At 40.7% G+C, this 27464-nt stretch overlaps 1 protein-coding gene across 3 annotated transcripts; it reads left to right on the top strand.

The window, feature by feature from the left end:
• On the top strand, window positions 1-26061 carry LOC103604685 (chromosome unknown open reading frame, human C14orf105). 3 transcript variants are annotated; one of them, XM_008589270.1, is made up of 6 exons: window positions 1-259; window positions 3030-3112; window positions 13218-13304; window positions 14730-14828; window positions 15612-15771; window positions 25726-26061. In XM_008589270.1, the coding sequence occupies exons 1-6, from the start codon at window positions 37-39 to the stop codon at window positions 25959-25961; spliced, it is 888 nt and encodes a 295-aa protein (XP_008587492.1). In that variant the 5' UTR covers window positions 1-36; the 3' UTR covers window positions 25962-26061. The 3 variants fall into 3 exon arrangements, with proteins under 3 accessions (XP_008587492.1, XP_008587497.1, XP_008587485.1); XM_008589275.1 differs by having other exon boundaries at window positions 37-259; window positions 14727-14828; window positions 25726-25961; XM_008589263.1 differs by having other exon boundaries at window positions 37-259; window positions 3021-3112; window positions 25726-25961.
• Window positions 26062-27464: the final 1403 nt, after the last annotated feature.

The raw sequence follows: 27464 nt of genomic DNA, 5'->3' as shown, positions 1-27464 counted from the left end.
CCTTCACAGTTTTCCTTTGAATGTCTTTCCCATGAAATGGGCCTGAGCCACTCCAAGGCTCACCCTAGGGTGATCAAAGTGGCACCTTTGCAAAACCAAGAGGAAGAGACTCCCTCGGCTGGCCCTGCAGACTTTGCATTCGATCAGAATCTGGAAGAAAAGAGTTCATACTCGTTGGCTAGACTGCAGGACTGGAATAAAGGTTTGGAAGGGCAGCTGCCACCTCTACGAGAAACCTGGTATGGAAGATACTCTGCAGGTAAACATAAAACCCAGCATGAAATTTGTGTATCTGGACAAAAGAGAGCATTGACAGATAGCACTATAATCTCAGAAAGTTTCTAAAATACTGAAATGTGTAGGAATATATTTCAATGAGGATTAAATGCTTGTCAATTGAAAGTATTCTGGATACATTACAATGGGTAGGTAAACTGTACAAAAGGCTTTTCACCATTACAGATGAGAAGGAAGAATCATTTTGTTTCAGCTTCATTCATAGCACTTTTAAGGTTTATACCTAACTTTGCCAGACCATTAAAATTATATAGATACGAATGTGATAAATGATAGCAATCATATGACTCAGTTAGGTTCTAAATTTAAATCACTCTCTCCAGTACAGTTAAATGCATCAGGTTTCATGGTTTTGAAAGCAGCACTTTAGGAGTGAGTCCATTCTAATGTGAATTTAGAAACCGCCCCAAACAGAATTGACTTATTTCGGTACAGATGAGTGAATGAGTCACCCCTTCCCCAACCTCATATTCTTCATGGTCATCAGCAGAACTAAAAGAATTTTTTCCCATTATGATTTGAAGCTCTGAGCCTGAAGTGGCTATAAGTTATCCTGGGATACTTTATAAGACATGTAAAATGTTTTATGATGACCACAATGATAATTAAACAGACATTCTAATTTAGGAAGAGAAATACATGTTTATAATGTTTACACACACATGCCATTTTCTCTTTTCTTCACATTCTGGATCAATAACAAAAGTAAATTCCCCTTATTGGATGGCTTGGTCAGAAAGCCTTATATTCTCTCTTAGTACCTAGCCGATCTTGCCCAGAATGATTTTCACGGCTACTTCTTGTAGAACTGACAACTTTTGACTTGTTCTATATGGCTTATTTTTATGTTCTTTTTATTCTACAGTTTCTTAAGCACATGAGTGGGAATTTTCCTCTTAGTTTCATTGCAGAATTCCTTTTTTATCAAACCGTCTATCCAGAGTTTTAGGATTTTGGTAACCAAATAGTGAAAACTGATTCTAGTGCTTTAGAGTCCCAACTGCAAAATGTGCTTATTTTTGAAATGACAAAATCGCATTAAAAATAAATAACAAAGGGAAGGAACATTCTGATCACTATTTTCAAGGACCCCATATTCTAACCCCAGCTTCACCAAATACCAAATCCTGTGATCTTTAATAAGGTACTTCATCTAAAATCTGGGGTAAAAATAACTGCCTAGGGCCGGCCTGGTGGTGCACTCGACGCTTGGGAGCGCGGGCGGCACTCCCGCCGAGGGTTCGGCTCCCATATGGAGACCGGTCCGCTCACCGGTTGAGCGCGGTGCAGGCGCGACACCGAGGGTTGCGATCCCGTTACCGGTCACGAAAAAAAGACAAAAAGGAAAAAATTTAAAAAATAAAATAAAATAACTGCCTAACATAATCTATGCCATTTTTGGAGAATCTAATTAAATAATGGGGTGTTATCACTCAAATCACACTATAAAAATAAAAAGTAATCAGAATTCTGAAAATAATTGTGCCAAAAATATTTACATTATTAAATCCAATATGTTTTGTTGTTGTTTGTGTTCTGCTCAATGTGCTGGCATCTTTTGAAAGAAAATAAGGACATAGTTCCCATCCTACTAAAGTCAGGGACAGTGAAGTCCGTAAAGTGTTCAGTCATTCACATGTCTTAGGGTTAGAGTTGAATAATTATCCAGAGATTTTTCCACTTAAAATGCAAAGTGGGGGCCGGCCTGGTGGCGCACTGCTACAGTGCGCCGCTTGGGAGCGCGGCGGTGCTCCTGCCGAGGGTTCGGATCCCACATACAGACCGGTTCCCGCTCACTGGCTGAGCGAGGTGTGGACGCAACACCGAGGGTTGCGATCCCGTTGCCGGTCCCGGTCCGGTACGGGCGCGACACTGAGGGTTGCGATCCGTTGCCAGACACGAAAAAAAAAAAAATGCAAAGTGGGACTGTAGGGTAGTCTACATAACAATCTAGAATTCAGAATGTGTCCAGATTAAGAGGGAAGGATAAGAACTTCATTCATGCGGCATTGGTTATGGTAGCAGTCTCAAGAGCCCAGGATAATCAAGCTAAAAAATAAAATTCACAATGGATCTGTTGAGCCTCTTTATTCCTAACAGAGGCTTAATTCTGCAGACCTGGCTTGTTTCATCAGGACAGAGTATTGATATGTTGCAGTACAGTGGCAACTGGTAGGAATTTCTTTCCTAGCTGGAGGAACTATTAAATTGTCATTGTGCAATGGATAGCATTGCCTACTCCTGTTACACACTCCTGCTCCATTCCTTTAGCACCTCTCCATCTAATCACCTATCCATCTATCATCTGTTTCACCTAAAAAGATCATTTATTTTCATTTTTTAAAGCTATATTATTTTCTGTTTTCCTATATTTTATGGAATTAAAACAAATTAATAAGTTTCTATTTTTCAGGCCAAATCCTATATTTGAATAACATTTGTAGTTTATACATTGTTAATTTTGCAGATCTTCCTCTAAATATCAACCTGGAGAGTTGAGGAAAACAAAAATTAAATCCTGAATCTAGGCTAAAATTTTATTGATTACATTCATGTAGGGTCCCTGCCTATGTGTTTTATCTCCACATTTAACCTATAGGTTAGACATATATTACTGAAAAGGTACCAAATTGTGTTAACAAAGTCTAATAACTAGTGATCAGCCTAATTGCTTAATTTAGTAGTAAATTGTTTTTAATAGTTTATTCTTGCTTTTCTCCCAGTCATTCAAGAATCCAGGGCCATGTATTTTGACATCCCACTGGAACAGGCAGAAACGAGTATTATTAAAAGGCATCCACCCCGAAGACTTCAAGTAAGACAAATTTAAAAGGCTTCATAAAGAATGTCTTGGATTTAATGGTAACATCCCTTTTTAACCATAATCATAAAAGAGGGACATTGATAATGACCAACACGTTAATGAGAATGTTGTTAAATGTCAATTACAAAGACCACACTACCTTGGGATTTCCTTTGGTGATAATTTCACTTTTAAGACCCACAAAAGATAGAAGCAAGTTTAGCAGGAAGGACATAGGCATGATGGGACTCAAGACGTCTGAGTCTAGCACTGATGAGTTGGGTGACTATGGGAAAGTCACTAGTAATAAATAATAATAACAATAACAACAACTACTACTACTACTATTTAATTGCCTCATACTACAAGTCAGATACTATACTAGGCAATTGATCTCTGTCATTCATTTAATCTTCTTATCCTCCTATGAGAAAGAACATATTATCTTTGTTTTATATATGTGGTTCAGAGAGTTGAGTAACTTGCCCAAAGGCACATAGAGGCTAGATATCAACTAGGTCTCCAAAGTCTGTACTCTTGACTGTCAGTGTACGTGATTTTCATAGCCCCTATTCCTAAACTTTTATCATTCTGGATGTTAACTGGTTGTTGGAATTGGGGACATCGGATTCCAAGGCAGCAAAGCAAGAGCTTTAAATGCATTCACCTTAATAAATATTTGATGGATTCTCTCTAGAGAGCTATGAATTCTAAGAACTCTTATCCTAGAAAGGGAAAGATATCAGAATTGGTCCTTGAAAATGAGCATCAGCTAAAAGGAGGGTTTGGGGCTCCCCTGTGAGCAGGATCTATCACTGACATTTGAAAAAGGGAATTGGAGCCAAATTCGCCCAAATGCCTGGACCAATCCCAGGGGTATTAGAGCTCATTTCTTGAGGATTATTTCTCTTTCATTTGGTTTTTATTTACCTGTCTTCCCCAGAAGCTCATAATCATAATTTGAAGTGATTATATCCTTTGATCCCCAAAGAACATCTTTCCCCAAATATTAGAAACTTTAAAAATATTGTTTTTTAAAAAAAGTGTAAATATAGCAAATTAGTATATAATTTCAAAACTTTTGAGCATATTTCTAGCTAGACAATTAAAAATATATATTTAATTCCTAAATCATACGCTTCCTTTCAAAAGAGTATGTTTAATATATATTTCTGTGAAGCCTCTAAGCTGATTAACTCGAATAGAAGATATTACTATAGCCAATGAAAAATATTTGTGTAGCACTCTATAGTTCACAAAGTACTTTTTATGTCTATCAACCCTAAATACACTAAGGTCAGGCTTTGATTCTCCCAATAGTCAATAAAGCTCAAAAAGAGAAACCCCAGTTATTTCAGAGCCAAACACTATAACCCGACCCTAACTAACCACCTTAAAAATGAAGCATCAAGACAAATGAATTATTTGAGTGCAAAGACTGTCTTATTCAGTCCTATTTCTTCAGCCTCTAACACTTAATATGTACCCCATAAAAGTTTGTGAGTGAATGAATGAACAAATGAATGAATGGTAATGAGACCCATAATACCTGCTGGTGGGAGAAAAACACTCAAAGTGCACTACTGCTCTTGCAGACCTGGGATATCACTGCATTAGAAGTCTAATTGACTAGCCAAAGCAGCCAATGTGGTTAATTATAAGGTACAGGAATGTTTTATTGACTCCAATTGTTGGGAGACACCTAGACTTCAGGGAAGAATTGTGCATTGGGACCTGAAAAGCAAAAGAACTCTCTAAGCGCCTCCCCTAAGCTCTGCATGCATTCACTCTCTCTTCCTGCAGAGAAGCTTTCTCTGCTCCTCATGTCCACTTGATGAAATATGGCCACCCCAAGCTTGACCTTACAGTTCCAGTCAAATGAACAAATTGGCCTAACCCTCTTGGTTCAAATTCCAAATTTCTAGGAGAAAAGATCTTATTGGCTTAGCATTGGTCATGATTCCAGCTCTGGTCCAATGAGCTATGACCAGAGGATAGGCTCATGCAGTAGAAATGTGGGCAGAGGAGTCACCCCTGCAGATTCTAGAGTCAGCTCCCAGAGAAGAAGGAAATCACGAGGAACTTGGCAGACACTCCCAAACATATCAACTATAATTATCTTCACAAATGAGGCTCAGCACATTTTCCACCACAAATGGGTTTTTGAGAGAATAATAAATGCTGGGTTCCCATGACATGCTAATTAATAGTCTAATCTCTGCCAAAGAAAATTCTAAAAGTATTTGTAATTATTAAAGCAAATCTAATTGCATCCTAAATAATTTGAGTTGCATATTTGGCACTCTTCACTTCCTGAATATCTACTCCTTAAGCAAAGAGCAAGTCATAAACGAAGGTTCTCCAACTTGGTACTGAGAGGATCTGAAAGCCTGGGCCAGAGAACTCCGAATCAAATGTGCCAGCTCTCATGTTGAAGAGTTCATCGGCACTGTCCCCTCTGGTCTGACGACTTTCTCATCCAGCCTTCCCAGGTCCAGCCTACATTGGAGATATGCCCCTTACGTATAGTAGGTCCTTAGGTGATCTCCTTGGATGACTTCCTCATCTCCAAAGATCTGTTCAAATCTCACTGTTCCTATAAGGCCTACCCCTAACCAACCCCTTGACAATTGCAACCCTCACTCCAGCATTGTTGATTCTCCTGGCCCCTCACTATTTTGTTTTTTTCCCCCCAGAACACCAATTCCATCTAACATACAAAACACTTTACTTATCTATTATGTTTATTATGTATTTTCTTTATACTCTCCTACTTCTGATGCTGGAATATAATCTTCACAGATGCAGGGATTTTTTTCTGTCTTCAGTAATGTACCTGAATGCCTAGAACAGTGCCTGGCACATAATAGGTGATCGATTAGTGTGTGTTGAATGCTGAATGAATAAATGAATTGCAGAAGTGAGAAAGAAGAGTATAAATCTGCTGGTGGGAGATAAGGAGGGTGGCTCTGACTTGGATGGTTTCATTATGTTGTTTTTGGCCTTGGACAATACTGAGTTTACTCAATACTGACTTGCCATGAACATGTCATATATCCTCATTGCTCAGTTTTTCTTTTAGATCTTTCAATATTGTTTCATAATTTCTTCATAGGGGTCTTGTGTAATATTTTTAGGTTCGTTTCTAAGGACCTGTATCAGTTAGGGTTCAACCAGATAAAAAGAACCAGTAGAAGAATATATATTTTAAAAGATTCATTGCAAGGAATTGGCTTACATGATTCTGCAGACTGGCAAGGCAAGTCTGAAATCCACAGGGCAGGCCTTCAGGAGGGGCAGGCTGGAACTCCAGGGCATGAGCTGAAGCTGCAGTCCACAGGTAAAATTTCTTCTTCTTCAAGGCAGCTTCAGCTTTGCACTTAAGACCTTTCAACTGATTGAATCACCCAGATTATCTAAAGTAATCTTCCTGACAGAATAATCACAAAAATTCCTTGAACTATTTAAGTCAAGTGAACAGATATGATGGGGGCGGGGAGCAGTAGGGGTGGAGAGGAACGGGTAAAGGGGCATGAAAGTCAACTACGATGTATATTGAGAAGTAAAATAAAAATTAATTTATTAATTAATTAAAATAAAAATAAAAGATAATACAAATAATAATAATAAATAAATAACCTTCCTTACTTAGAGTCACTGATTACGGACTTTAATCACATCTACAAAATAATTTCACAGCAACACAGTGTTTGAATACCTGGAGACTGCAGCCTAGTCAACACATAAAACTGACCATTAAAATACCTTACAGTGTGTTTTTCTTCCTATTATGAATGAGGGTTTTTTTTCCATTTAATTTTCTAAATTATTATTATTGATGAATAAGAAAGCTATTGATTTTTGGATATGGAATTTTGTGTTCCACAACTTTATTGAAATACCTTGGTAATTCTAATTTTCTACAGATTCTTCTGGATTTTTAGGTAGACAATATCTTCTATAAATGAGAATAATTTTTTTCTTTTTTCCCAGTTCTCGTTTCCTATACTTGTTTTCTTGGCTTTTGCATTGGCTAGAACTTCTTTTGCAAAAAGAAGTTTTGCTAGAGTTTCTTTTATGATAATGGGTGTCCTTGTCTTATCTATGACATTAGTGGGACTGGTTCGAAAACTAAGAAAGATGTTTGCACCTTGGCTGCTAAGAATTTTTCTCAGGGTGAGGGTTAAATGTTACTGATTTTTTTTCTCCATCTGTTAAGATATGTTTTTCTTTTTAACCAGTTGAGACAATGTATTACACTAATAGATTTTAAAATGTTGAACCATGCTTACATTCCTGGCATAAATCCTTCTTGGTCATGAGATACATATATAAATACATTGCTGAATTTGATTTGCTAAGGCTTTTTGTATCTATTTTAATAAGTGAAGTGGATCTATAAATTTCCTATACTGTTTTTTCCCAGCTTTGCCATCAAGGTGGTATTAATTTTTTAAAATAAGTTGATTACCTTTCCCTCCTTTCTATTCTATAAAACATTTGATATAACACAGGTGTTATCTTTTCCTCAAAAGCTTGGTAAGAAGGGCTTTGAAATCATTTTCTGGCCAAGTGAACTTTTGAGAGAAGTGAAATATTTTCCTACTAACTTAATTTATCTTATAGTTCTTAGTTGATTTATCTCTTCTTGCTTATTTACATTTTTCCAGGAAATTATCTGTTTATCTAAGCTTTCGTTATTGTTATTTAAAGTATCATATTCTTCATATTCAACCTTTTGGTAACGCTTGTAAAACAAATCTTCCAGTTTCATTTTTATGCAGCTCTTTTATACTGGGTAGAGGGGTGGAGAACAACTCAGCCCCTGACTTCAAGTTGTGAGCCTGGCTCAAGTTTCCCATCTTAGATGGAACACTTTTAGGTTCCCTTTACCCAACAGAAGTAACCCACTGCCATCAGGAGCCCTAAATGCCTTATGGATCACCTTACCCCCAATATTTGCATTTTTATTCTGTTTTCTGATCTATAAAGATGTTTATATTGTATTAAAGTCTGACTACATCTTTCTCATTTTATGTTTTATTTTTCATTGCTAGATGTTTGCAGCAAAGAATGTTATTGGAATGTGAACTCATTGCAGTGCCTTGATCAGAATTCCTCCTGGGCCTTACGATTTCTCACTCCAAGGCTATCCTGTATACCTTTCCCTGCTTCTTAGATTTTTAAAAGGCACATTCATAACTAATGGTGCCACACAAATTTTATGTCTTTGAGTTGCTCTGGCCTCATCTTCCTCTTTTTGCTTTTTTTTAATGCTCCCTCTTTTCATTTTGTAAACAGAAGCATCCATCTCAGGTTGGTGTTTATCACCAAGTCCAGTGACTTGTGGTCTATGGTTGATTTAATCTCAATTCCTGAATCTCCGAGCAGATGCTTCAACTGATTATGCTGACAATTTATTTTGTTTGAGAGCCAAATAATTCAGGAGTCTTTAGAAAAATAATACATTTTTTACATTATAAAATGAAGAAAAAATGTGTCATTCTACCAATTCACCAGTAATTCCTTCCATTGTGTTCTCTCTGAAGATGAAGTAAGGCAATCTTACTTCCCAGGCAAGGGAAAGGAACATGCATATGAAACCAGAATCTGAGACAATCTCATTTGACTGGTTTACTTAGAGGAAGCCAATTTTCCCAACAATTTTTTTCTGCAGTGCTTCTCAGGCCAAGTGCAAATGATTTTACAGAGGGATCCTATTTGCAGTGTTAGTTGCTGCCATCTAGTGGCTACTATGGAGGAACAGTGTGATTCTTCAGGTTCTCTTCAAAGGCGGTGATGAAAGTTACTGTCTGGAGAGAGTTCTTGAAGATACCTACCACTTAATCCTTGTTAGAACTGTGGATCTCTCCTAAAAAGACTGAAAATAGAAGAAAGGGGTCTGTGATTAATTATATATTCATACTACCAAAGCAAAAACCTGGCCCTAAGAATTTATGGATAGATGATTTTAAACAGCCAAAAACCCTTGGCTTCTTCAGACTCAAGTTTTCAATAGTACTTCACAAACAAATCCTCAGTGGTCTATTTTGATGTTGTTCCTTTATTTACCTGAGGCAGTATGGAGGCCAATAAACCCTAACCTAGAAAGAAATCATCAGAATCCGCAAGAGAGTTTTGAAAACATATATATACTCCCAGGATATACCCCAGACCTGGTGAATCTCAATCTCCAGTGAATGGCACAGGAATTTATTTTTTTTAATTCCAGGAGATTCTGATAATAAAGCATTTTGGAAAAAAAATAGTGTAGAAGAGAGCATGGGATTTGAAGCTGGACTGATGTGAGACTGAATCCTGGAGATGCCATTTCCTAGCTGTGCAGCCTTGGACAAGACATTAACCTCTCTGAATGGGGAATCATCATAATCATCCACAGGGTTCCCATGAGGACTGAATGAGATGACATGCTTATAACCCTGGGCACCATGTGCAATGCCTGCAAAGTCATATAGGCTTAATCAGAAAGAACAAAATCCTGAACACTCTCGCATTCCAGGAGATGACACAAATGCTTCCTTGTTCTCTCTCCAGAAATCCCTCTTCAGTCATTGCTGATTCCTTCTCCCATAGGTGCTTGGAGGGTCCCTTCTCCCTTCATCTCCCTTCCCCTCCAGTCAGAGCACTGGGTCAGCTGCTGCCTCCTGTGCCAGCTGGTCTCATTTGCTTTGCCTCTTCACATCCTGCAGAGTTGAGAGCCAGGGGAACAAACTTCTCTTACTAGTATTGATGACCTCTCAGGACATCTTTGCTAAGTTGTGTTAAAAGACTCTTTTCCTTTGCTGAGGTAGAATGGGATGAAGAACCACCCCCCCACCACAAATGCAAATTGCCTGGCACATACTTGACATGAGGATGAGTTCTTCATATCCTTTGCTCTTTTTTTCTTTCTTGCCAGGTCAACTTTGGGTTGTTCTCCCCAGAACAGGGCAGATCCAGCACAAGGGACCAGAAATTGGTTCTACAGTGAAGTTGGGGCAGCCCAGGTCATACTCCCCATTACAAGTGCTGGATACTCAGCATTTATTTCCCATGGCCCCACTCTCTCTATTTAACCTGGTCACCTTGAAAGCCAGGTTGACTTCCAGGTGTACTCCTTGATAACGCATCAAATCACAACAAAATGAAAAACAATTTTTAAATAAATGAGCATTTGCCTTTAGTGTTGGACTAAGGTGGCAGTGGTGCTCACACCGTTTGCTGCAGCGTGATGTACTCCTCGTTTTCTTCCTCCTTCTCAAGCCATTGCTTCTCAGTCTCCATGGCCAGCTCATCCCCATCCACCAGCCACTCAGTGCTTGACTCCGCTCTTCTCTCTCTTGACCATGCCCATGACCCTGGTTTTGGTCATGCTCTACCCAGGGATGATTCCCAAAAACACATATCTCCAGCACAGACCTCTCCTCTGAGCTCCATGCCTATCTAATTATCTACTCAACATCTACACTGACATGTCTCAAAGGTGTCTTAAACTCAACCTGCTCCAAACCAAACTTGTATCTTAATTCCATATCTCATCCGAACCAGGTCTCCTTCTAGGATTCCCCATATCTCAGTGAATGATAACACCATCATCCACCCCTTGTCCTGGAGTGTCATTTGTATACTTCACTCTTTCTCACCAACCATAACAAATCCGTTTGGTCAGGTTTAAGTATTTGTAAAGACTGTCAATGTCCCTCCACCAACCCCGATCCACTTTGTCCTCCTAACTGCTCTCCCCTCACCCATAACTGTGCTTCTCTGATCTGGTTCCCACCCTGCAGCCAGAGTGACCATTTCTTTACTTTCATTTTGGGCAGCTGGCCGGTACAGGGATCCAAACCCGTGGCCTTGGTGTTATAAGGCTGCGCTCTAACCAACTGAGTTACCCGGCCAGCCTGGTCATTTCTTTAAAAGTAAATGTGATCGTGTCACTACTTTGTGGTTGCTCTTAAGACCACCAACATCTTTAGAATGCCCATCGGCCCCATGTGACTGGCCCCTGCCTAACTTCTCCAGCCTCTTTTGAGTCTTCTTTCCCTCACTCTGAACTACAGCCAAGTGACTTCTTTCAGTCCTTTCAATAGATCATGTTCTCTTCCCACCTCAGGGCTATGACACACCTTTGTCCCCTAAAAACTCCCAATCTTTCCATCTCTGCTGAAAAATAACTTTCTTGGGAAACTTTCTTGGACTGCCTCCTTAGTCCTTTCCCTCCTGTGTTAATTGTCTAAGGTTGCTGTAACAAAGTACCACAAACTAGGTGGCTTAAACAACAGAAACTTATTGTCTCACAGTTCTAGAGACTAGAAGTCTGAGATCGAGGTGTCCATAGGGCTGAATCCTTCTGAGAGCTTTAGGAAGAATCTGTTCCATGCCTCTTGCCTAGCTTCTGGTCAGTCTCTACCTTCTGCCTCATGTGGTGTCCTCTCTGTGTGTGTGCCTATGAGGACACCATCATACTGGATTAGGAGCCCACCCTACTCCATTATGACCTAATCTTAACTAATTACATCTTCAATGACCCTATTTCCAAATAAAGTCACATTCTGAAGTACTGGGGGTTAAGACTTCAACATATGCATTTTGGTGGGGGGGGCACAATTCAATCCATACCACCCCATTTCCAAGTTTGGGCCCTCCAGTTATATACTGTCATGGTCCTGCCCTGTCGACTTTTCCTTTAAGGCACTGGTCACAGTTTGTAATTATCAATCAAATAATCACACAAGCAAAAGTGTATCTGTTGCTCATAGACTATAAGCCCCATGAAGGACCATGTCTATTTTCGTTGACCATTGCATCTTCATGCCTGCAGGTAGCAGTCATTGGGTGAGTACTCTTGAGTGACAATAAACTCTGTGACCCTCCAGGTCCCTCATTGCATGTCAATGTGAAGAGACCAGCCTTCATCTCCCAAGCCTGCCTGACCACTCCTCGGTCCTCAGCTTGTGGAGCATTAGGTCACCTGAGGCAAGAAGGGCTGGAGGCAGACCCATTGACATGAACTGCTGCCCAGTCTTTGTGACCCCTTGAAACTCCAGGATGATCTCTCCCATAAAGCCAAGCCCCTGCTAGAAAATGGTGTCTCTAAGATTTGTTAGCACACTGCACTTTAGTTTTAAATGTGTCTCATAATCATCGGTGATTATTACTAAGGAGACTGAGGGAGCTTCTTTGGAGATCTTCAAAACAGGTCATTTCCGGGCCGGCCCGGTGGCGCACTGCTACAATGCGCCAAGTTTCTGCTGCAGCCCAGGCTGCCTCCTGCTGGGCACACCCTACAGGTCTAGGCTACAGCATCTACCTCCTGGGTCTTCAAGCCACCTGAAGGCCTTATGGCGAGCATTTGCTCATTTATCTTCCTAGAACTTACAGGAGTTGCTGTATACCAACACTGCTCCTCTTCTCTCCCCGTTCTAAGACAGGAGGTCTGCCTTAGAGAGCCAAGTTCATCCAGCACTTCAGTGGGAACTCACAATGCATCATCCTCTCTCTTTTTCTGGCCTCCTTCCTACTTAGAATCCTGAGCAGAACGGCAGGGAACCATACCCCTGCCAGATGCCTACAGTACTTGAATCTTAGATTTCTTACAGCCCAGCAGGCAGACCCCTCTCTTCCCCTCCATCTTACCTCTCTTCAAACATAAATTTCACTGCAGAAGAAAAAAAAAAAAAAAAAAAAAAAAAAAAAAAAAAAACAGGTCATTTCCCTAAGGACGGGAATAGTACAGTGAGGTCATTAAGAGATGAGTAAAACAAAGTAACTTCCTGGTGCCTCTTTCATCTCTAATATATATGCTAAGACCTGGTTGTTTGATAGCTTTGGACATAGTCCCTCAATGCAGACAGAAAAGGACAGTCTCTTAACTGTCTGACCAATATTTAGATCAATAAGCCACTGGCAACAGTGCAATAGAACAAAAAGAACCCAGAAAGGTCAAAAAGCCTTTTGCACAGACACAACTGTAATCCTGTTGGAATTGCCTTCCCTGTACACTCTCAGAAGTAAGTGCTGCTTTTGCAAAGTGTTAAGATAGCTTAATGGCTAGTTTCTGTGTTTCATCATCTCGTGGCACGAGGCATGCTGAATGCTCTAAATGTTGGACTTCTAGAAGCTTGAACCCATGGAGCTGCCTCAAGTAATTACCTCCAAAAGGCTCCTGAGCCAGCAAGAAGCCAGAACAACGCACAACACAAAGGTGAGCCATAGCAGTAACTGGAGGGGGTGGTTAACTGGGGCAGAGGCACGGGTCTGGGGCAAGCTGTCCTTTTCATGTACTCCCTGCATGGAAGAGTTTAAAGATAAATCCAATGGTGAAGTCATTCAGAGTTAGAATTGTTCAAAGCTGTCCATTCTCTCCTGTGCCTGCCTCTGAATGGCAGTTGCTGTGACCTCTTGGATGAGCTCTGGGCCCTTTTCAGCTTCATGATGAAGCAGGGCAATGTGGAGGAGCGAGAGGAATTTTACTTGGAAAATGGTGATTTGAGAAGTTTTCAAATCTTTGAAAAATCTAGAATGACTTTTCCTTTCCATTCCCCCTCTGAACTCCTCCAACTTAAAACTTTCTCTTCATTGTCAGTTTTCAGGAGAAACCTTATCTACAAGTTGTTCCTGACTTATTTGCCACCTCACCGAAAAGTAATCCTGGGAAAGGTCTTCTGTAGATCTTTTCCCTGCTATTCACTTGTAACCCTCGCTGAGTAGAACTCTCCTCGCACAGAAATAAAAGCCGTGAGGTAGGAGTAGATTCTCAACACTTTCTGCTCCTAATTCACCTTGGAGCCAGCTAGATGTGGCGGTGCAGCTGGCTGCCTTGGTAAAAGATGTCCAGGTGCTGTCAGATCCTCAAGGCCACATTCATGGGGCTGACAGCACCTGCAGAGATGGGCTCCTCTCTGTGGTTCACAGAGACTGACAGTCACTGTCCACAGGGTACCACAAAAGATATCATTAAGCACATCCCTTCATTTTCCTGGCAACATGGCAACAGCAAGTGACAAATGAAGGTATACTCACCTCTCTTGCCCTCAATAACTGTCTGTATTGTCTCACTGGAGTTCATAACACACAGGGTTGGGGGGAGTCCATCAGAGTCACAAATAATCCATTTCAAATCCTTTCTAAACTGCAATATGCTCCAGAGCTTATATTGGTATATGGAAGTACACTCTATAGAAATAGGTTTTATTTAACCATTCAGTGGCTCCCCTCTCATTTCATAGCCAGCCAACCAATCAATGGAAGAAGAAGCAAGGAGAGAAAGGAAGGTCTCATCAACCCAGAACACATTCCTGGGGAGATAGTGATAAGCATCTGTTGACGGGGAAGTGATACCTTGTTGAAATGAGATGTGGAAAGATATTTCCATTTAAGCTTTGCAAAACTCTACAGGAGCCTTAAAAACCACATTATATACATAGCAAAGTGCCACTTCATTCACTGATAGCAACACAAAGGACTTGTCAGGAACACACAATAGTCCACCTTTGTCATCACAGGAGATCTGTATGGATTATGATTATTAATTAAGATCTTACTCTGTTCCATAATGGATTTAAGGTGTGGATTGTAGAGTTAGTAACAAAATACCCCATACTAATGAGTGTGTCATCTTTCATAGCAGGAACTGGAAAAGAAAATGCAAACTCCAATATATACTTCTGGAAAAAGACAATATTTGCATAAGATGCAAATGCTGGAAATGAACCGTAAAAGACAAGAGGTAAATATGAAAAGAGACAATAGTGTCATAATTACCAAAGTTATGCCACATAATCACTGCCATGGCACACATATCCCGTCTTCACTTAGCATTTTAAATTCAGTCATTGGAGCTAAATGTTCAACTACTGAAGCTGGGAACAATCAGGAAGATCCTTTCTGCTAATGACCCTGTTGAGTCTTCTGTTTTCAGACCTCTCAAGGATGTATCTGTGTCTCAAATCTCCCCTTTTCTAAACAGGTTGCTCCTATGACATTCTGGCTTTTGCAGGAAAATGGGGCCCGATGATTTTTATTGGTTTAGTAAAAAATGGCCAGCAGATGGGGGGAGTGGATTGATCTTTATTCTGATAGCTAGGTCTCTTTGTGTAATGCATGCCATAGAATTATCTCACGAGAAAGACTTCTTGTAAACAAAACCCATTACCAGTATTGTCCTGTAACTGTCATATTCCAAATTCTTCCCTCTAGGGAATGAGCCAGTAGTTACTGTCCTCTGCAATTTCAAACATATTAGCTAGCCTATGAGAAATGTTTCTACAAGCGTTTTCATCTTAATTGAACCATACCTTTTGGAGACTATGGGCATACTCATCTTTCTCCTAACAAGCCTGTGAATAAAGTTTCCATGCCTTCTAACAGGAAAAGGGAAACTATGTTCTGGTTAGGGGACTGCAGAGGTCTATAGATAAGCACACGACTTGCAAAGTGGCTGATTTGTTGACCTATTCTGGTGAAGGTAGCTTGGGGAGAATATTAACCACTTATAGCTGATCATTTTCAGGACCAAATGGACTTGAAAAAAAGTCTTCACAGAGAGGCAAGAATTAATAAGCAAAAACTGAAGGACCATAAAGCCAAGAAAATCCTACAAAGCATTCCAAAGAATGATGACCATGACCTTCTAACCACGTTGCCTGATGAAACCTTGAACAGAGATCCAGGTGAGTCATATAATTTTAGTAAAATATTTCAAGTGTTTTTAAAACTTCATCAAATGAACTCCCAGTGTGGAGACAGGGAGGGAGGTGACAAGACAGCAAACAGCCTTGGGTTCCTGCTGATATTTTACTTCCCAGAATATAGTGGGCATGTTGCCACGTAATTTTGAATGGTTGGGAGGAAAAGACAGAAGCTGCTTAAGCTCTGTAATAAGATATCTCTTTCTTTTTATGGGTCTTATATGTTTACATGCATTATTGCAATCCTGCCCCATCCCTAGGAGGAGACAAGGCAAAGTAGCCTCATCTTGTGGTTAGAGAGAATGAAGCACATGGAGATGTATTAAATTGCCTATGGTCACAGCAAATTTCTGTCGGCCAATTTGGTACCATATGCAGACACTCCTGTCCCCCACTGCACCTTTGCCCCTGCAGGTCGGCCCTCGGCACACTCACCATGTCTAAAGTGAATCCAGCATCACTGTCCACCAGAGCTTGCTCCTCCTGCTGTACCCGCTGTGGCAGTGGGTGAGGCCTCCATGCCCATGTCAATCAGCCAGGGAGCTGGAACCCTCATCAGCCCTCTCCTCCCTCTCCTTGCACCTGGTCAGTCACAATGCCCTGCTGACATCACCCAGCACTGAACTCTGTCCTCTCTTGTTCACTCCCAATGCGGTTGGCTTAGGTCCAGCCCTCTATCTGTCACACCAGGGCTATTGCTACAGCCTCCCGCTGGGCTCCTCCCCCTAGGTCTACACTCCTCCCATTCACCCTCCACTTGGGTGGTTCTCAGCATTGGTCCCCAGGCCACCAACATCAGCATCACCTGGGAAATTGTTAGGACTCCAGCCAGAGTGACTGATTCAGAAACTGTAGGGGCTCAGCTGGTTAGAAGGCAGTGTTATAACACCAGCCTCAAGGGTTTGGATTCTCATACTGGCCAGCTGCCAAAAAAAAAAAAAAAGAAAGAAAGAAACTGTAGCTGTAGGGGTTTGGCCCAGATCTGGATTTAACCACTGCTGCAGGTAATTCTGAAACCCTAAACTTTAAGAAACACTTAATTTTAAGGGTTTCTTAACTCTACTTGGTAATCAAAGTATTACCCACAGACTAGCAAAACCAACATCACCTGGAAGTTTATTAGAAATGCAGAATTTGAGGTTCCACCCCAGATCTACTGAATCAGGACCTGCATTTTATCAAGATCCCAGGTGATTCTCATGCACAGTGAAGTTCTAGAAGCACTGCACTAAAATCAGAGTAATCTTACAAAACGCAAATCTATGTCATTCTCCTCCTTAAAATTAAAAAGAAAAAAGCTTTCAGTGAGTCTCCATCAGCCTGAAGATAAAGTCTAAACTCCTTAACATGGGATCCTAAGCCTTTCAGGATCCAGCCGCTGCCTCCCTTCCTAGCTCCATCGCCTGCCACTCTCACGCCCAGCCCCTACTCTCCAGCCAGGCCTAACAGCTCTGTGGCCTCCTATTGCTCTATGCTTTCCAATGGACACCCGGACATCCAAGGCCATAACCTCCGTGTTATGCTGCCCCACCAGTGAGAGCCCCATTAAGTTTTCCCTGTCCGTATTCCCCCAGGGCAAACCTGTAGTTGCAAATGTACAATATTTTTCACACACACACACACACACACACACACACACACACACACACACACACACACACACACACACAGATTGCTGCAGTGTGGGCCAAACCCCCACATCAGCAGGACTGACTGCTGAGAGAGCTATGAGAAGCTGGCCATGTCTCTGGAGGTCTTGAGCTCCTAAAATGCAAATTCTGAAAGGGACTCCGCCCCTGCTCAGAGGAACAAGATGCTTAATCAATACATTAATTAAATAAGAAAGGGCTAAATAATTAAAAATCTACTTGAGGCATCTCTTTAACCTATACTCCCAAGTCTCAGAATGAAATATGCTTTGTAGTCACATTGATAAACAACTTTTCCAAGTAAAAAAAATACTAGCAAAACAACTAAGAAAAGGGCCTTAGCTAAAGATACACACTTGGAGTCATCACTTGAGAGCAGGCCAAGAAAAACCAACATTGGCAGTCTTTTGGAAGATTCCCCAGACCTGGCGGGGCCCAGGAGAGACTGTGGCACACAGAGAAGGGCGTTTTCCTCTGCTCTGATTCTCTTCAAAGCTGCTTCACTTTGTTCAAGCTCAGGTTTGTTGAGTGCTTACTGTAATCCAGGTACTATGGTCTGCCTTTAACATGCATTATCTCATTTAATCCTTACACAACCTAAAAGGTAGGAGTTACTATCTGCCCTAATGTGACAGAGGCAGGATTCAAGGCCATGTCTTTTTTTTTTTTTTTTTAAAAAGATGACGGGTAAGGGGATCTTAACCCTTGACTTGGTGTTGTCAGCACCACGCTCACCCAGTGAGCTAACCGGCCATCCCTATATGGGATCCGAACCCGTGGCCTTGGTGTTATCAGCACCACACTCTCCCGAGTGAGCGACAGGCCGGCCCAAGGCCATGTCTTTTTAACCCACCCTCTCTTATGGCTTCATCAGGATGCCAAGGATTTAGATCTCTGTCCAGGACAACCTTGGGAAAGGCTGCAAGGTTGTGCCTCCTCAACCTTATCTTTCTAGAGGAGGCTGCACTCTGCGACTTCTGAAAGGAAGTAAGAGCGCCAGAAAACATTGGCCCTCCCGTTCCTCTGTCCCTGCACTCTCCTGGAGTGGGGGCCCTCCACGCTTCTTTCCAGTCTACAGTATTTTTCATTTAAGTATTACTGAGAGATGACAAAGGAAGTGACAGGGGTGGGGAGGGGGAGACTAGAAAGAGTCACTGAGGCGAGGGCTAGTTCAATGCCAGACAGGGAGCTGTGGCTGCATCAATGTGCCTGGCCAGCCATGAGCAGAGCCACACAGGAGCTTTTCAAAAACCCCGTTCCTGAGTCCCAACTTCATCTTACTGAATCAGAATCTCCGGCGGTGGGAGGTGTGAAAGAATTCTATATTTTAAAAAGTTCCCCAAATGATTTTGAAGATTAGCCAAACTTAGATGGACTGGATAACGCTTGAGCTCTCTTTCAATGTTACGTGATGTTTTTCTTTGTAATGACTGTGTGTGTGTTTGTAAATACACATGACAAAATGAGCTTAGAAAATGTAGATTTTTCTAGCAGGAGATAGAAAGGAAATTCTAATTCTTCTCATTATAATGAAATCACAGTTACTAGAAGCTCATAGAATGAGAGGTCTGCACCAACGCATTTGCCTATTGCTGAAGCTATTGGAAAGGGAGGTAATGCAAGTATCACTTATTTGACGATGGAGAGATTACAATGCCTACAAGTTTACCATTCTGTTTTGTGCTTTAATTCTCATTGTACAGCCCTGTACATGTAAAGGTGGAGGATACTGGGAAAATAATGGATGTAGGTAATATTTATAAAGTGCTTCTAAGCATTTAAAATTTGTTAGTTAGTCCTCATATCAACTCTACGAGGTGAGGATTACTACCACCTCTCTTTTATAGGCGAGGAGACTAGATCCAGAGAGATCAGATCACATGCTCAAGGTCACAGCCAGCCCGTGAGAGGTGAAACTGCTCAGGAGACGCATGCTCAGGGTACCTGACCTGAGAGCCTACAGACTTCACCACCGTACTTGTCATATGCTCTAGCAATGATTCCTTTTTACTTATTCCCAGAGAACATTTTTTATTTTTCTCCCTGTCTTCAAAAATAGTTCACTTTGCTTTCTCCTAAAAGTGGAGTACAGCCAAGATCAACATAAGCATTCTGCTAGTCAGGGTCCAATAATTAAGGTTCCTCTACCTGTCTCCTCTTGCTTAATAATACATTCACCCATTCTTGTCTCCTTTTGGAAGGCGGGATGAGAGTTTAGCTCTCTTGTGAGATAAAGGTCAGTCTGTTTTCTGCTGTCTCTTTGAAATGAAGTCACCCATGCTTTACATATATTTTACATATACCTAAGTAATAAATTACACATATAATCACACAACTTATACAGTCATGTATAACATACACAAAGTGGACATCACTCTTTTTGGTGTACAGTTCTATGAGTTTCAATGTGTTTGTGTGGCTTCTGCCCTTTCCAGAAGCCATGAGATGAATGTGAGTATAGTAGGAGGAAAAAGCACTGGAATTAGGATCGAAGTCCTTCACTGAGTTCCAGCAGCGCATTTACTAAATGTAAGCTCCATGACAGCAGGAACCTTTTCTTGTTCCTAGAGTAGTACCCGGCACATAGTAGCCTCTCAATAAATATTAGTAACCTCTCAAAAAATATTATATATTTTTCTATGTAGGCTTCTTCTATATAGAGAAAGCACATAACTAAATTCCAGTTATTTAACCTCTGTAAACCTCAGTTTCCACATCTGTAAAATGGAGATAAAGTATTGTCTACCACGTAGGGTTTAGGTAAAAATTAATCTAATATGAGTAAAGGAGCATATAAAATATAAAGTGCTATACAAATGTATGGGAATGTGGACAAAACTGAAGAAAGATGGAATTGATGTCTTATAGTGAAAACTGTATGCTTCAGGGAAGTGTCACTCTAAATCCATCATTTGAATGTCATTTTCACAATTCCGGTCTTATCTGGACAACTGTACTATTTTTCTGTAAAGTATCTTGTTTTGTTTTTTAAATATAGCTTTGTCTTTGAATAAACTGAAATTATGAGTTTGACATAGCAACAATAAATTTTTCTAAAACACCTATTATAAAATACACAACCATCAAACACTTTTCATGCCTTATATGATTCTTATGCTACCTAAATCACTCCCTGTTTTTCTCCACTGGCATCTGTTGCATTCCTCTCTCCCCAAAATTAATTTCCTTTGCTCCCAAAACCCATTTAGGTTTCTAAAGGATATGTTTTATTTATTTATTTACTTTAAGTCTATGAACCACAGAAAATTAAACAGGGATTTATAAAAAATTTTAACACGTAATAAGACATCTAGCTCAGAGGTTCTCAAACTTTAAGGCTGTGTATACAAAACTGTGTACATATATTATACGTCATGAGTGACGAGGGATTGATTTTCAAAGATAAACATGTGAATTTTTCCTCACATACTAACTTTAGACCTGAATTATTACCCACCAAGAGTGCTGTGAGACTTAAGCTATCATTAATATTACATTGGATTCTACCACTAACAAACATTCTCTTCCTGTTTGAAAGCTCCTGCCTCTAGTTGGATGTTCTAGAAAATTACTGTTCCCAGTCTGAGTGATGCATCTCTTGGTTCATTTGCAAAGCAGAGATGATTGACACCCTCAAAGCCTTGACGAATGAGACCTTTCCCAGGTCCTAATCACTAATACTTCCCACCTCCCAAAATTCCGATTGCTTATTTGTTCATTTATTTTTTTATTTATTTGTCAGAGAATACTTGTTGAGCATATTCCAGATGCCAGACATTGTGTGGGAGGTCCATCATATGGTGATGAGCCAGGTAGATGTGGTTCCTCGCTTGTGGAGCTTACACAGACATAGAGACAATGAACAAGGAAGTGTTCAATGACAGTATGATTGGCAGACCTAATAATCTGTGGAGTCAGAGCAGGTTTCCATGAGGAAGTGATATTTAAGCTGAGACATGAAGTAGCTGGATAAAGGGGACAGGAGTGCAAACAAGTGTGAGGACCAGGGGTGCTGGAAAGCTCAAAACTGTAATTAATAACAGCATGTGCAAAAGCTCTGCAATGAGGGCCAGCCCCATGGCGCACTTGGGAGAGTGCGGCGCTGGGCGCGCAGCGAGGCTCCCACCGTGGGTTCGGATCCTATATAGGACTGGCCCTGGCGCCACTGGCTGAGCACAGTGCAGGCGATACCAAGTCAAGGGTTGCGATCCCCTTACCGGTCATGAAAAAGACAAAAAAAAAAAAACCCTCTGCAATGAGATGGAGCACGATGGATTCTAGACATTGGGTGGAAAAGAGATTCAGAGAGTGACCAGAGAAGTGTCTGGAGACATAGGCAGGGGCCAGATCACAGAGGGTCTTTTAAGTCACATCTGATAAGGATTTTGAACACTATCTTAAGACCAAAGCAAAGCCATTGAAAATTGATAGGGCAGGGGAGTGGCACAGTCAGGTTTATGCTTGTATTTTTAAATATAACTCTGTCTACACAGTAGAGAATGGTTGGGAGGGGACTGCAGGAGGATGTAAGGAAACCAGTTATAAGGACATCGCGAAAGCACAAGTGAGAGATGGTATTTGCACCAGGAGAGCAGGGTGAGGATAAGGATGGAAAGAAAGAGCCAGATACTAGATATCTAGGAGACAAAATTGTCAGAACCTGGTTATGAATTAGATGCGGCTGCATGGAAAGAGTAAGAAGCCCAGGTGGGTTCCTGGGTTTCTCTTGAAGAATTAGGCAGACAATGGGGCAAAGATAGCACCATTTGCTGGATAGGGTAGCAGGGGGCCGAAGCAGGTTTGTGAGAGAAAGAGAAGGTGAGGTTGACATATTGCCAGGTAGACACCAAAGTGAAGGAGTCTGGTTTTACAAAAAAGTCTATTGTAGTTTAGAGAGATCAGAACTGCAAACATTAACTATAGTTATCTGTCAGTGCTATGCAAATAGGCAACAACAATAATTATAATAGTATCCAAGGGCAGAACAGAGTAGCTCTTCACTGAGGCAGAAAGGAAACTAATGAATCACAAGGCATGAAACCTTACACTGAAATATTTCATTTTCAGCTCATCAATCAAGTACATCAAATATGTATAGCTCTTTGTATGTCAAGCATACCTCTATAAAGCAGTTTTAAAAAATATGCATGGGGGAGTTCCGGCCAAGATGGTGGAATAGACGGTCCTCAACATCACTCTCTCCCACAAATCAACCAATTTACAACTATAAAAATGTAACATCAGCCAAGCTGGGGCCGCTCAAGCTCAGGGGAAGAGGAGGAGAGACCTACGGAGTTCATGAAGGCGGGAGAAACCACGATGAGAGAAAGAAAAAACTGCTCTGAGCGTTTCGGTCTGTCGCTGCTTTAAGGCTTGAGCTGATGAGCACATGGAGCAGGAGCTGGCAGAAGCCACAGCTGTGCCCTTCAGATGCAGTTGCTTGGAGGCAGCAGGGGAGAAGAGGGCCTTGGTGGCCCCCAGGGCAGCAAGACCACTAATAGGGTTCCCATGAACCCAAGCAGGAGCAAGGAGCCAGAATGACTGAAGAAAGGGAGCCATTCAGAGGCTGGTGAGTCATCGCAAGTGACCGGCACAGGGCCTGTCCCATGGGAAGTGTTTGGAGCATGGGCAGTGGGGAAGACAGGCCCACTGGGAGAACATTGGGACACAGCAAGGACAGCTGATCTGCCTTGCAATCAGTGCAGGACCACTCAGAGGAGACTGGTTGGGAATGCAGAATTGCATGGGGTACAGATTGATGAAAAAACTCAGGCCTAGATCAGAGTTTCTACACAATCCAGATCTACCAGGTCTCTGGAGAGCTGGAAGTCCCTATAAGATCAACCATTAAGCCCTGAGCAGCACAAAAAGCCTTCCCGAGGGAAACAGCAGCAAAGCAGCAATTTAACTCAACCACACAGCTCAGTACTGGTTCCCACAGGAAGTTCCCCCTAGTTAGAAGTAAGCAAAGGTCAAAAAATTAGTTTTGGCCCAGGCACACCATCAGCACCTTGGGGCCTGCCTGGGAACCGGAGGAGCTAGGGACTGGACCCCACTCCCAAATAGAGACCATGCTAGCACCTCAAGGCCCACCTGGGGACCCGGGGCATGGAGAAGGGGACCAGACTGCCCTCCCACAACCAGGCACACCGCACCAGCGCCTTGGGGCCCGCCCAGGGCCAGAGGCATGGAGAAGGGGATCAGACACACCCCACAACCAGGCACACCACCAGCACCAAGGAGCATACCAAAAACATCACCTCCACATGGGTGGCCCACCACAGCCACCACAATAACCATGGCTGCCAAGAAAGCAGCTAGACACAACCACCACGCAGATGGTCTGCCAAACACTGGAGTGCATTCACACAAGGAGAGTCACCAGCAGAGATAAAGAAAAGAAGAGGATGTCTCTCTCCACAAAGCCCATTTCAGAGTGACAGAAGAAGCATCTGCTCTATGATAATACTGGGGGACCTGATCACACCTCTCAGCATTGGACAGATCACCTAGGCAGCAAATCAACAGAGTAATCATTATGCTTTCAGAAGGAGAGAAGAAATCTAGGGTAATTAGAGGGGGGAGGTGGAAAATGGTGGGGGAATGGGAGAGATTGGACAAGGGGCATAAAGAATAATTATGATTTATAGCAATATATATGTTAGTAATATTGATTTGATCAACATATCTCAATGTTCAACCCCCAAAATATGTATAATCGATTTTGATTCAATAAATAAAATAAATTTTTAAAAAAATATGCATGGGGGGAGAAGAAATCCTTGATTTTTTTTATATAATAGTACACGACTTTAAATACCAAGGTCTTACATATGTCAAAAGATTTAGTAAATAATTATCATTAAGTGACATCCAAAAAGTTGTGTCTGCTGCAATTAGACTAGGGAGAAACTCTGGGCTTCAACCTAGGATTATTTCCCTAGCTCAGAAGTTGTTGGGAAAATTTTGTTTTCTTGAAAGCCAGCTATCCTTGAACAAAGTGCTCTGGAGTGCATTCTAAAAGGATGCTGGGTACCGCTTAAATAAGAAGCTAAAGTAAATACATATACCCATAAATCAAATCCCACACCAAAAATAGTCTCTTCTAACAAAAAATATAAAGCAAAATAGAATGCCCGACATACTGAGCTCCCAGTTCTATAGGTGTGGGGTGCAGCCCAGGCATCTGTTTCTAAAAGGCTGCACAGATGATTCTGATATAAAGTCAGAGTTGATGTAAAGGTTAGAAGAAGTGTGTATCACGTGCCTAGCACTAGATGTTCAATAAGGAGCGCTAGGCAACATCACATGTGCAACATTCTTGCTCCAAATGTCTAACTTTAATTTAATCACAAGGAAGCAATTAGACAAACTCAAATTTAGGGTCGTTCTGCAAAATAATTGACCAGGGTTCTTTAAAATGTCAGTGTTAGGGAAAATGAAGACAACAAAGACAGAGGAGCAGGAAGAAGAGAAGGAGGAAAAGAAGGAAGGGGAAGAGGAGAGAGGTGAGAAAGTAAAAAAGAAAAGGGGAGCATTCATGAATTAAAGGACACTGAGAGACGAGAAAATAAAATGCAATGCGTAATCCTAAATTGGATTCTGGACCTAAAAAATAAAACACAAACAAGACAAAAAAAAAAGCAGCTTTAAAGGGCATTTCTAGAACAACCATGTATATTTGAATATTTTCCACATATTACAAAATAGTATTATATCAATGTTACATTTCTTAAGTGTAATAATTATATTGCAATTACATATGGACAATGCCCTTGTTCCTAAGATATTTGTGGTGATGTATTTAGGGGGGGTAGTGACTCTGCAACTAATTCTCAAATGGGTCAGCTGAAAAGCAACATATATATGTTGCTTTCATTATATATATAAGCATATATTATACTTACTTATATAAGTATAATAATATTATATATATACTTATATATAAGTATATATATAATAAGTATATATTATACTTATATAATATATATTTATATATAATAAAAACAATATTGTTGTAAAATGTCAATAGGTTGGGGTGTGTAGGTGTGTATTGTACTACTATTATGACTTTCAGAAGATTTTTTAAAAATTTTAAATAACTAAAAATATTTTTAATGCTTACAGAGACATCAAATGGAATGATATATAATATATATATATATATATATACTTTTTTTAAAAAAAACACCAAGAAGATTATTCTGGGTTCATAAAAACCTAGTCACTTAATAAACAAATAAATCACTGTTGAGAAAAAATTAATTTAACTTTCTATTTTTTTTAGGAAGTTTACAGAATGCAGAATTTTTGGAGCATCAAGCAGGGAATAACTATTGCCCCCAGAAAACTGGCAAAATGGAAACATGGCTCCATGAACAAGAAGTCCGGGGACAGCTTCTCTGGGACAGTTCTAGCTCTGACTCAGAGGAGTTGGGGAAAGATGTGAAGAAACCAAGAGCACTGGTGAGGACTAGGACAGAGAGAATCCCACTTTTTGATGAGTTTTTTGATCGAGAATAAGAATGCTATTCAATAACCTAGACACTGAGTGCACTGAAAGCTTGCTTTCGGGCAAAAATTCTTCAAGTTAGTATATTAATTATTTTGAGGAAAGCAATTCACTTTGGTAAAAAGAAATATCATACGAAGTCTTACAGTTAACAGGTTTGTCATATATGCTGTTAAATATTGATGTGTTACTAACTGCCTAGAAGTTTAGGGGCTTGAAAGACAGCCACTGTATTGTCTCACTTTTCTGTGGGTTGCTGGGTTCAGCTGGGTGGTTCTTCTGCTGGTCTCTTTTGAAATCTCACATGTAGTTAAAATCAGTTGGCAGCTAGGACTGGGGTCATCTGGAGGCTGTACAATGAAATAGCTGGACCTTGCCCCTTCTCCATATAGTTTCAGAGCCTCTTCACATGGTCCTTGCAGCAGGGCAGTAAATTTTCTTTCCTGTAAGCCCAGTGTTCCCAAAAGCAAATGTTGCAAGAGGAGGAAGCAGAAGCTGCCAGCCCTCTTGAAGGCTAGTCATGGAACTGGCTCTGCATTTCTTCCACCACATTCTGTTGGTTAATGCAAGTCATAGGCCATATTGTAGTCAATGGAAAAGAAAACTACACAAGGATATGAATGCCAAAGTGTGTTCTACTGAGGCCCATTTTTGAGACTTGCCCCCACTCCATGTTTTAAAAAAGCAAATTAGATTTTATAAAACAAATACATGAGAGAGGAGATTTGATGCAAATCAAAATGAGTTTTTATAGCACAGTAATGTCATATTAGACACTAAGCTGACTTAGGTCACTTTCTTGTGAGTTAGCCAGAACAGAGAGGCTACAGGAAAGAGGTGAAATAATGTCAAGTGTGGAAAAGGTCATTGTGAATTAGAGTTCAAAACTAAGACTGCTTAGATTATGATGTAGATTTTAGAGCTCTTTAAAACTAAAAGGAATCTGAAAAATGTTCATTTCAAAAGTTATTTCATTTATAAAAATTATTTTTAGAAAATTTTAAGAACTTTTTTGTGTAAAATTTGGCTCCATAGTTAGCATAATCTAAAAGAAGTTTTAAGCAATCCAGAAGCTTCCAAGAATTTAGTGAAACTCTAAAACAAAGTAAAACAACAACATTTTTTAAAGCCTCCTCTGGGAAACTTCCAAAAAGAAAAAAATAGAGGGAAATACCACCTGAATTCGACATTCAGTGTATTTAGATCAGTCACTAAGAAGATAAAAAGCCTGAAATGTCAGGGGATAGACATTTGTGTTTATTCCAAGGACAGAAAGCAATTAGGCATCCCTGGGTATATCTACTTCCAGTTCTTTGTTTTCTGTAGTAGGTAAGAAACCTATTTCCAGCAAAGGAATACATAAATTGTTTGACCAGCTAGCTCTCTCTAAAATGTAAGATCCTTAAGAGGATAAATGAATCTAATGTCTTTAGTGTGTCCTCACATATTATGATCTGGAAGGTTTAAACAAAATGGGATGGGCAACTCCCAAAGGTGAATATAATGAAGAAAAA

This window comes from Galeopterus variegatus, unplaced genomic scaffold (assembly GCF_000696425.1).
Source record: "Galeopterus variegatus unplaced genomic scaffold, G_variegatus-3.0.2 Scaffold135, whole genome shotgun sequence".
Classification (NCBI taxonomy): Eukaryota; Metazoa; Chordata; class Mammalia; order Dermoptera; family Cynocephalidae; genus Galeopterus; species Galeopterus variegatus.
This window is presented reverse-complemented; position numbering and strand designations above follow the sequence as displayed.

What these genes read in the sequence shown, in the direction of transcription:
- LOC103604685 (XM_008589263.1), top strand. Translation starts at nt 37, where the DNA reads ATGGGCCTGAGCCACTCCAAGGCTCACCCTAGGGTGATCAAAGTGGCA. An exon ending in GAACAACGCACAACACAAAG is followed by an intron (nt 13,305 to 14,729) that starts GTGAGCCATAGC and finishes CTTTCATAGCAG; the next exon opens with GAACTGGAAAAGAAAATGCA. An exon ending in AACCTTGAACAGAGATCCAG is followed by an intron (nt 15,772 to 25,725) that starts GTGAGTCATATA and finishes TATTTTTTTTAG; the next exon opens with GAAGTTTACAGAATGCAGAA.